This window comes from Diplotaxodon limnothrissa, linkage group LG5 (assembly GCF_057381915.1).
Source record: "Diplotaxodon limnothrissa isolate DT_005_m linkage group LG5, D_limnothrissa_male_GT1.1, whole genome shotgun sequence".
In the NCBI taxonomy this organism is placed as follows: Eukaryota; Metazoa; Chordata; class Actinopteri; order Cichliformes; family Cichlidae; genus Diplotaxodon; species Diplotaxodon limnothrissa.
Window position 1 is genome coordinate 13,914,619 of NC_140600.1, and position 10,840 is coordinate 13,925,458.

The window sequence follows — 10,840 nt, forward strand, 5'->3', positions numbered from 1 at the left end:
GAACGATTTGACAGGCAGGCGGAGGCGTCTAAAAATACCCGTGACGTTTCAAAGCCGGAAACGGCGAGTCTGCTGCACAGGCACACGACGACGCAGTGCAGCTCCCGGCCTAACATGCTCCCTAGGAGTGTGAATGTGACTCACCTGTTCGGACAACTCGGCTAAATGGGTGGGTTATGACCTTCAGTCGCTGCCGTCGGGAGACAAAAGAATACCGAAAAAAAAGAAAAGATAAAACTTCCATAGTTGAAAATTACCTTTTTTTTAATTAATAAGGCAAACGCAATGAAAGTATCTAAGTAGCCTGTCATATTACCTAAAGGTGTGTTAGATGGGTTTTATTATTTTCATTATTCACTGAAAATTTTACATAGATAGATAGATAGATAGATGGGGTTCTCAGCTTTCAGCACCACGGACAGTTCTGCACTGTTAGACTACGAGTAAGGCTCCGTTCTTTCACTGTCACTTCATGGGCGTATGTTGTAGTTTTGTGTGTATAATATAGATTGTAAATGCTCTCTCTGGACTTGGACAGAAATGCACAGTGTTGTCTCTCTGAAGTCTGTCGTAATAATAGGGCTTAAATATAAACCAGGCTATAACACTATCCATAACTGGATGAAAACCCGCAGCTGATAGGAAGTTTGTAATTGCTCTCTTTGGAGTACACACACACACACACACACACACACACACACACACACACACACACACACACACACACACACACACACACACACACACACACACACACACAAGAAAAAAATCCCTGAAAATACCGAATGCTCTCTACCCAGTCCCGACGCAGTGGACGGCTGTGCGTAACATGCATGTGTTACGCACAGCAGTGTCAGTGTATGCGCACAGCCCTGGCTAAGTTAGTGTGTTGGGACTCCCTCCTTACCCACGCTACGCTCAGGATATCTTGTGCAGAAAGCTTCAAAGTGGAAGCCAGGTCAGACGATCCGACCGTAAAGGCTGCAACATGCGCCCGCCACTACGTGCTGCGTTTCAGCCCCTCAGCGCACCTGACACGTCGCCTGGCTCACTTTTAACACGCGCAATTGTCTCGTTCCCTCTGTTTCGCACTCCACATAAGGCTGGCAGCCAGGCTGATCATTGGGGACAAAACGATGGCTGGCCGATAACTGAGCCCGTCCCCGCGCACGGAGCAATGGACTTCAGTTTTACTTGAAGAAGCAAATGGAGAATCCAGCAAAGTATCTCTCGTCAGTGCAGGGTATTGACTCTGCGCGGGCACCCCTCGGAGAGATTATGTGGAACAGTACTGAAACTGAGGCAAAAAGCGACGGGAGAAGGGATATGGTGGCACGCACAGTGACGGGCTGTCTGCTTTCTCTGCTTATCCTATGGACCCTGCTGGGGAACATCTTGGTGTGTTCCGCGGTGCTGCGCTTTCGGCACCTACGGACCAAAGTCACCAACATTTTCATCGTGTCCCTAGCGCTGTCGGATTTATTCGTAGCCGTCCTGGTTATGCCCTGGAAAGCTGTGGCAGAAGTAGCTGGCTATTGGCCGTTTGGCACTTTCTGTAATGTGTGGGTTGCTTTTGATATTATGTGCTCCACCGCTTCCATCCTTAACCTCTGCATTATCAGCGTGGATAGATACTGGGCCATCTCCAGTCCCTTCCGCTACGAGAGGAAAATGACCCAGCGAGTTGCCTTTGTTATGATTAGCATCACTTGGACGTTGTCTGTGCTCATTTCATTCATACCGGTCCAGCTAAATTGGCACAAAGCCAGCGGTGACGACATGGTTGGGGCGCACAACTCTTCCATAAGTAGGCAGGTAGAGGAAAACTGCGACTCCAGTCTGAGCAGAGAGTATGCGATATCCTCCTCCTTGATAAGTTTTTATATCCCAGTGGCAATTATGATTGTAACATATACCAGGATATATCGGATTGCGCAAATACAAATTAGAAGAATAGCCTCTCTGGAGAGAGCGGCAGAACATGCGCAAAGTTGCAGGACCAACAGAATAGAGTGCCAACACCACAACACACTGAAAACGTCGATTAAACGTGAAACCAAAGTGTTCAAAACTCTGTCGGTGATCATGGGTGTCTTTGTGTGTTGCTGGCTACCTTTCTTCGTTTTAAACTGCATGGTCCCGTTCTGCGACAGGCCGGCGGCAGACCGGGATGCGGGTCTTCCGTGCGTAAGCGAGACGACCTTTGACGTCTTCGTGTGGTTCGGCTGGACCAACTCCTCCCTGAATCCCATCATATACGCCTTCAACGCTGAGTTCAGGAAGGCCTTCGCCAGCCTCTTGGGCTGCCGCTATTTCTGCTCCAACACGCCAGTGGAAACTGTTAACATCAGCAACGAGCTGGTGTCGTATAACCAAGATACCCTCATCCACAAAGAAATCGCGAACGCTTATGTGAATATGATCCCCAATGTCGTTGAATGTATCGAGCATGAGGAGACTTTCGACAGGATTTCACAATTTTCTCACAACCACGAAAACGCCACCGACTCGGTTTGTGACCTGGAGGACTGCGAGGCAGACATCAGCCTTGACAGGGTGTCACCATTCACACCCAATGGATTACACTGACTCCACACCTTGTCTCTCCCCGTGCGTAACTGGATGTATTGATAATAATTTCATTGTTCACTCAGCTCTTTGCCTCTTCACAGGAGGTTTCTGTGCAGCAGCCCTTGCTTCTGGGTTCAGGGCTGTCTTGGAACCCTCTAAAGTACACTTAAGCAGGGGCATGTCTCTGCAGCCACAAGGCCAACCTGACATGAAATGTGATGTTGTCTTGTTGTCTGAAACAAATTTGATGTGTAGGTGTTTATTTAAATGACAAGTGAAGTCTGTGTTCCTTTGTTCAAGGTTCAGTGTTGCTAAAGCTGTTGTTTACTCAGAGGCTTTAATGGCATCATCGTCTAATGTCCATCATGACTGAGGGAAAGTGTTTGTAAAAACAAGACTCTTTGCTGCTTAATAACTTCATGTGTATCCAGTGTTCGCCTTTCCACTGAGTATGAAAACTGGGGGAAAGCCTTACAGACAGTGAAACCAAGACAGTCAAATGCAGTTATTTCAGAGCCTTATAGCTTATTCAAATAACAGCTTTGAGACATAAAAGGAATGTGTCCTGTAGAATTCAAGTTACACAATGCCAAAATGCAGTATTAAAGCGTTTTGCCACTGCACCACCCCAGTGACTCTTCCAACATGCCTGGATGATAAAAATCACATAATCTAATGCTATAAATACAAAAAAGGGGAATCTGTGTGCATTACTACTTTTTGTGATCATTTATTTCTCATTGAGGCCAAAACTACTGTAATGCTTCTGCTTTATGAGCCCGATTCAACTCTGACTGAAATAACTAAAAGGAGAAAGATTGACCAAAGACTTCAAGGAGAGCATTGATAGACACAACAAGGGTGCAGTGTCATGTCAGCTAGAGGAAATGTTACTATAGAAGCCTAAATACATGTGTGGCCATTGGCCCAACACAACTGGATGTCATGCATCACCTCTCCCACATTTCTCTCTTATCTTTGTACTGTACAGATGACCTGATCTGAATGTATACTACTGTCCTTTAAACAGTGAAGTGTGTCATCATTTGTCTAATAAAATGCTGTCATGCATCAGAGTGAGCTGGTATCTTCGCGAACCCAATATTCATGCTAACGGGATTTCAGGTGGTTTCTGTGCAGCTTGGAGAATTTTATTTTAAGCATAACAGGAAGTGAGTTCATTCTTATGCACATCCACATCTGACCCGTTCTTTTGACATGTTTCTTCTTTTGGTATTTTGCATTCTTTGAACATCTTAACAGCTGAGATTGACAGGAAGTGTTGGCAGAGAAACAGCTAGTGAGGGGACATGACATGCACCAGAAGTGCACTCAAAATGAAGAACGTTGTGGTTACTTGGTTGCATGGTATACAAGCTGCTGCCCCACCAAGACTTGATTTGACCTGTCTTCCACAGGTTTGGCCAGCTGGTGTATTTTCTATTACACACGAAGAAAGGTTTGAAGTCACAGTTGTGTAGGTAAGGCAATACAAAGAGCAGAACATGGAAGCGAAGCAGCTCGTTTTTGTACTTACAATTTATTTTTCAGTAAAGCAATATTTTTATTTAATGTAGAAATCAATCAATGTTTAGACATCGTAAATAACATGATATCTGAAGCAAAAGTTTGAATTGCCAGAAACATCTGTTAGTTTAGCCTTTTTTTCCAACAAAAGACAAAACCCACTATGTGAAAATCCCTTCATGGTTTGATCCCTGCATTTGGCACAAGTAAACAGAAAATGCTCCTTTTTGCCACAGTTATCTAGACTGATGCACTCCAACTCAATCATTTGTCTAAAATTGACTTTTGGATTCTGGATACATCAACCTCGGGTTCAATGCTTTACTAGGCTTCATGATGAGTGACAAGTATTGGCCAAAGGAATATGCGAATAGGGAGGGATTAACAATGGAATGACTGCCAGAGAGTACACAATGCATATCATAGCTGTATAAATCATCAACAAAAGAAAGTCTGTGGCAATAATTCAGATTCCTCAGTCTTCTATATTAAATCTGCAATACCACAAGGAAGCTATTTACCGCAACATGTTAATGTACAACAGAAAACACAAGATAATTAATTTCCAAATAACTTCATTTGCATTTTTTGAAAACTTTCTTTTTACTTTGTATGAACTCAGATTTTTAATATTAACCCAAGATGTTCTGTTCACTGTAATTCATTACCTGATTTATGCTGCCAGTGGTGGAAGAATTATTTAGACAGTGTACTTAAATGGGAACTCTACATTGGTAAGCAGCTTCCTGTAACCCACCTATTAAAAAAAGAACGTTTTTGTCTCTTGGCAGGGAGACGCAAACAGATTCTGCATGACATCTGTGAGTTTTGTTTGAGGTGTCACTTTAAGACACCAAGTTAAAAAAAACAAGCAAACAGAAGAACATGCGGGGCTACCCATGTATGCTTGAGGTTATTTGCCATTATTGGCGTCAGACATTCAAATTTCTGAGAAAACTGAAGCCGGTAAAATTGTGGGTAATACAAGCAGATTTTGAAAAGGAAGAAAACTGAGTTTAAAAAAAAGACTTTCAACCTGCTTAAAGCACAAGCTTTATAGTCTGAGTCTGGTGACGTTAGAGGAGTCCAAAACTAAATAAGAGAAAATGCTGTAAAAATATGCAAAAGCATTTAACTTGAGTCAGTCATGCCTTCAAAATAATTTAAAAGCTGTAGTTGTATTTTAATTACTTAATCTAAATCAATCCACTGTATCACGAGTTTATAACAGGCTTCCCATGTAAAATATAAGAAAATAGTGGAATAATGAGTACTATATTTACTTTACTTGCTCAAATACTATTACTTATTTTGCTATATAATAAATCAAATATTAATTAAACCACTCAAAAATAGATGTTTTGATGTCTAAACAGTCACATTTTATTTCCTCTGCAGTTCTTTTTTTTATTTGATAAGTGAATTAACATTTTTAGTGTAGAATTAACTGCTAACAATTACAATAAAGTAAGACATGATAGCACAAAATGGAAAGATATACACTTTTGTTGGCCACACAGACTATCAAGACATAGCTGAAAATTTATAATTCAACAACACTAAAAAAAACAGGAGTTTAAAGCCTCATTGCATGTCTCAAACCTAAAGTTATAACTCAAGTGATGGAGGAAAAAATAATCTACGTCCAATCCAAATGCGCTCTAAATGACACAGCTGTTCTTCTGCAAAGTATCTCCCTTGACACATTTTTCTTTTCTTTTTTTGTTAGAAATTAAGTTATGTTCCCTCATAAGAGAAAATTTCACACAGATGCCAGGGGAATACAATTAAATGACACTGAGAAGAAAGCCTGTTATAACTGGAGCCCAGAGGCTACTCTTCAATGTTATACTAACCTACCACCTCCTTCCCATTGCTGGTCAGTGTTTCTCTCATTTGGATGAAAGGTGGGTGATGGCAGGAGGGGACTGATAAAACAGGCTGCTTCTGACAGAATTGGAAAGTAGGTGATACCTCAGCAAGAACACATCAGGCTTTGACTGATGATTTAGCAGTGACTGGTACCATCATATTCAGGGCTTAAGGAGTGATGCACTTTGACCCTTCATTTTTCATTAATTGCATCAGGGGTATAATTAAAGTAGGAGGTTTTGATGTCAGATTTCCTGGGTCATGACATTTACTTGAACTGACACAGGAGTAATGACACAAAATTGATGTCTTTTAAAAAAAAAAAAAAAATTAAGGCTTTTTTTAAGCATTCATTCATTAAATGAGTGAAAAACAGGGAAGTAGAAGAATTCCAGGTTACGAGCTGTTTATTCATTCTCTGTGCTGTGCCATTGCAGTGTGGAACAGATTTGAAAGGTGGTTTGACCTCGATATGCAGGCATGACAGGAGAGCTGGAGAGGAAGTAGAGGCAGGCTTTAGGGGGGTTACACCATCCGTCAGGACACATTCATCAAAATCACTCTGCACGCACGCACACACGCACATGCAGCCAGCCACATGAAGCACACGCATTCAGAACATTCAAAACCACCGCTACAAGAGATTTGTTCGAATCTGTCTTTTTTACTTTGCTAGAAAGTAGACACTACTTTTTTTTTCATTTCACTCCCTCACTGGGTTCTCAGCATGTCTTTTTCCTTATTCTTCAGAAGATTTCAGTCATCTTAGAAAAAGCAGAAGAGGCAGTTGTTTCTTTTCCTTTTTTGAATGGTGTGAGCTGCAAGCAGGGTAAAAGGGCCCTTTAATTACCCTAACTCAAACCTGGCCTGTATTATGGGATAACCCATCACTACCTACAGATGGTAGTTTCAAAATCATGGACAAGTTCCAAAAACGTCGAAAATTAAGTATCAAGCTACACAGCTTTGTTGACTTTTTTTTTAAAACTGAAAAACATGGCTGACTGTGTCACTGCTTCAAACACTGTTTACGTGAAGAAAAAAGTGTTCCCTTTGAAAATATTAAACAGCTACAAGCATGTTTTACAAGGAAAACATCAGCAAAGAGTGCAACAACAATAAAAATAAATGGCAGAAAATTTGCAGCGGCGGTAAACAGTGTTTATCTAGCAGCTGATGTGAACATCAAACTTCTTCAAAAAAAGATTCAAAAAGAAAATGCATGATGCAATGTTGATGCTTTTTACTGGAATTTCTCCACCGAGACTTCAGGGTAGCTGCGTGATCACAGGAACCCGCCAAAGGAAATTGGACATGACAAGTGACAGCCAGGAGGTGAGCACAGGTAACATTTGGCAGGAATTAATATCATGATTTTTTATTTTTTTTTAATTTAAAGAAGAAAGGCTATGCTGTGCGATGCTTGTTTAGGTCTGCTACCATGATTAGCTGGTAGAAGTCACTGATTGATACCAGTGTGACTCAGTTCTGAGTTAGCCTCGGGGTAGAGTGGGCTTGAAATAAGTTTGACTGTATTTTTCTAGGAGACTATAATTTGCATTCGTCTACCCCAAGAGTGCAGTAGACTGGTTTGAACATATAGATCAGTATAACATTTCTGAGTGAAATCTCACTAATATTAATGTCTCTCCATCTTATTCCTTCACTTTTCGTCCTATACCGACACTGTCATGTTCCACTCAGACAATGACTCTTTCAACTCCACCAAAGTTTTAACAATTGCATGTTTTTTCTTCTTGAGATAAAAAAAAGACTTAGGCTGTCTTTTGAACTGCATTGTTAAAGAAGCGCTCTCTTTCAAAATCACCAAAACACTGTTGCATACCTGTATTAGAACAGTTCAACTTTGAAGATCAGACATTCCTCTCTGACACTTTCTTTTAACTGTTGCTGCCATACCATCCTTTTCCTCTCTCTGACGCAGTCTGAGGTTTTGAGTTACTCTGGTGAGCTTGAATGCAGAGACTGACTGGTGTCTATTTCCCCAAAAGGCTCCAGGTCCTGCACAAACTCTCACGTGGGCAGAGCAAAACAGGTGATGTTGAGGCAAGACTCAGTTTGGAGTGTTTGTGGTTTCAGTACAAACAGTTTCTCTCTGAAGGAGAGGGACAGAACAGGAAATACTCAAAAAATACAAGAACAAGAATATACACTTTTAAGGGGGAAAAGTAGTTGCCAGTATTTATTTATTTATTAGAATTAGCCAAATGCTATTATTCTAAATATTATTCTGTTATACTGTTTTTGTGATTTGGTGCTATATAAATAAAACTGAATTGATAGGAACACAACAACAACAACTCAAATAACAACTTGTTACAACAAAAGGTATGCACAAGAGCACATCTGAATGCACAATGCATCAAACCTTAAAGCAGAGACAAACATATATTAACATTTTAACAGTGAGGAAGTTTGATAAATTATTTTCATAAGGGCCATCTAGATGTGCAACATAGCATCTTACAAATGCACAGACTGGCTGGAGTCGGCCAGTTTTTTCATGACAGTAATGCTGTCTGTACCAGACATTTAGTGACTTCTACTGAAGGGATCCTGATCAAGTGCCAGTATAGAGCAAGTTTGAAGCCAGATTGCTCTCCTTTGGAAAACAAAACAAAGTTTACAGATGGCTGACATTGACAAAGAAAGTGATTCTATATAACTATGAATAAAATATTAATACATACTGGCCGGAAATGTAGAGAAATGTAGAGAACCATGCTGCTTATAATAAAAAAAACATATTAAAATACCTTTTTATTGTAAGAAAAGATCCCTGTTCTTGCAGCGCTTATAAAAAAACAGAAAACACTGAACTGACGGAGCCTCTTCTTATAATTAAAACAGCTCTATCACAATAAAGAGATAAAAAAAAATCCCAGTATTGTAATCATGGCATGGTGAGTCATAATTATGAGGTCCTCGTTTGAAAATATTGTGGTAATTTCTGCATATGCAAAAGTTATAATTACATGATTTTTTTTCCATTGATAACTGAGGAAGAAATATTGTTTCTTTCCATAATCTTCCTCTGAGAGGTGAAAAATATTCACGCAATCAGTTGCGGAGAAATCAGCTACTGAAAACTGTATTCAGGTTTAAATAGTCGTGTGTCAGTATAATTTAATCGTTTCATCAAAATGACCACTATGTGAATCACCTGCCAGACTCCACATGGGAATGAAAGCCCTGAGGCAAGCGTTATGTAGTTTTACAAGGAGGATGAAAGCATAAAATGGAAAATGCTGCATGGAGAGCAATGATGCAGTGCTCTTATGTACAAACATCTGAGCTTTAAGTCAATACTTTAAGATCTGGTGGTTATAAATCAATAATGTGTGGATCTTTTGCTCTGTGACTCTTCATCGCCTTGTATTTTGTTATTGTCATCTAGCAGACGTCGTTCAGATAAATCTGCTCTGTGGAAAATTGGAGTTCACGCGACACGGTCAGGTGCACATTTGTAACACTTTGCAATTGAACAGCAAGAGTCCATCTATCAGCTAAGACTGACTGTTAATTATGGACGCAAATAATTTCATTTGTTTCAGTTTGAGCTGTCTCCCTCACATCGTGATGTGATTTTTAAATATTTTGCAAGGAGATATTTTAATTGATCTTACAACCCTATATTAAAAGCTTTGAATATAAATAAAAACATGCAATGATTTATAAATTGTCACTTGGACTTATTTTAATTTTGTAGATGATCACTTTAATTCATGTTACTAATTAAGTTGCCAATATTGTTTTATGACCTTGTAGATTAAAATATATGAAATGATTTCAGCTACAGCACTTTATTATTTGTTTTATGTACAACATTTTGCTTGTTACGGCTTCTTGTAAAAGGTGTTACTGCTGCTACTGCTTATGTTGGGACTGGTCCGACTGTAGAAGTCTCTGAGTAATATTTAGATATAAGAGAAGAGTGAAAACAGTCAAGTTAACACTTTCCTGTTTTGTTACTATTTAATGCAAAAGATCTACATCTAATAAAAACTCACTACCTATATTGTAGCTGTCTTGTGTGGTTTTTCAGATCTTTTGGGTTTTGTTGAAAGAAAGTTTTTTTGATCTCACTTTTGGTTTTTAGGCCTAATGAAGGTCTCCCTCACTTGCACTTTCTTGGGCCTTGTATTTCAAATTACAGCGAAAAGCTATAAGACACAAATTCAATACTTTATGCTCCATTTGTCATGAAATAACAAGGGAACAAGCCTCACCTGGCCATGAAACTGCCTGTCAGTCAAGTGTCAAATTATTTTGGAGACCTTGAAAATGAGGGACTATGTAAGGAAAAAAGGAAAGAAAGGATGTCTGGAATATATAAACAGTTAATTCATTTTTGGGGGTAAAAACCTCTTGCATAAAGCTGAAAGTCTGCATGTCAATCACATCGGGGACTAAACTACAAAGATTGTGTCTTTTGTTGGGTCCAACAAAAACATGGTGTCCACAGTAAAACTAAACATGTAAAAAATACACATTATATTATTTGATTATTTAGTTTAAATGTATACAATTAGGACAAATAACTAAAATCCAAAAATAGCATGTATATTTTGATCTTATTTAGGAATTTTAGAGATTTAAAAGAAAAATCATTTATGTTTCAGCATAAAATCATCCCTGGAGCTTTTATGATAGCGGTGCGCTTTTGCTTTATTTAAGAAACAGTTATCCCTTTGAAAGTGCAAAAAAAAAAATGTTATTACCCCCACACACAAAAAACACAGACACAGATAAGAAATCAGGAGGGGGACAAAGTCACAGTACTGCAAATAATCGTTTACTTTCATATAAATGTCATCATTTTGCTGTGGACACTGAATTGCAAAAGAGA

General features: G+C 39.4%; 1 protein-coding gene across 1 annotated transcript; it reads left to right on the top strand.

The window, feature by feature from the left end:
• Positions 1-1,206: 1,206 nt before the first annotated feature.
• On the top strand, positions 1,207-2,589 carry drd5a (dopamine receptor D5a). Its single transcript, XM_085353104.1, has one exon. It carries the CDS (start codon positions 1,207-1,209, stop codon positions 2,587-2,589), a length of 1,383 nt encoding a protein of 460 aa, XP_085209230.1.
• Positions 2,590-10,840: the final 8,251 nt, after the last annotated feature.

Coding starts and splice junctions, on each gene's coding strand:
- drd5a (XM_085353104.1), top strand. CDS start 1,207: ATGGAGAATCCAGCAAAGTATCTCTCGTCAGTGCAGGGTATTGACTCT.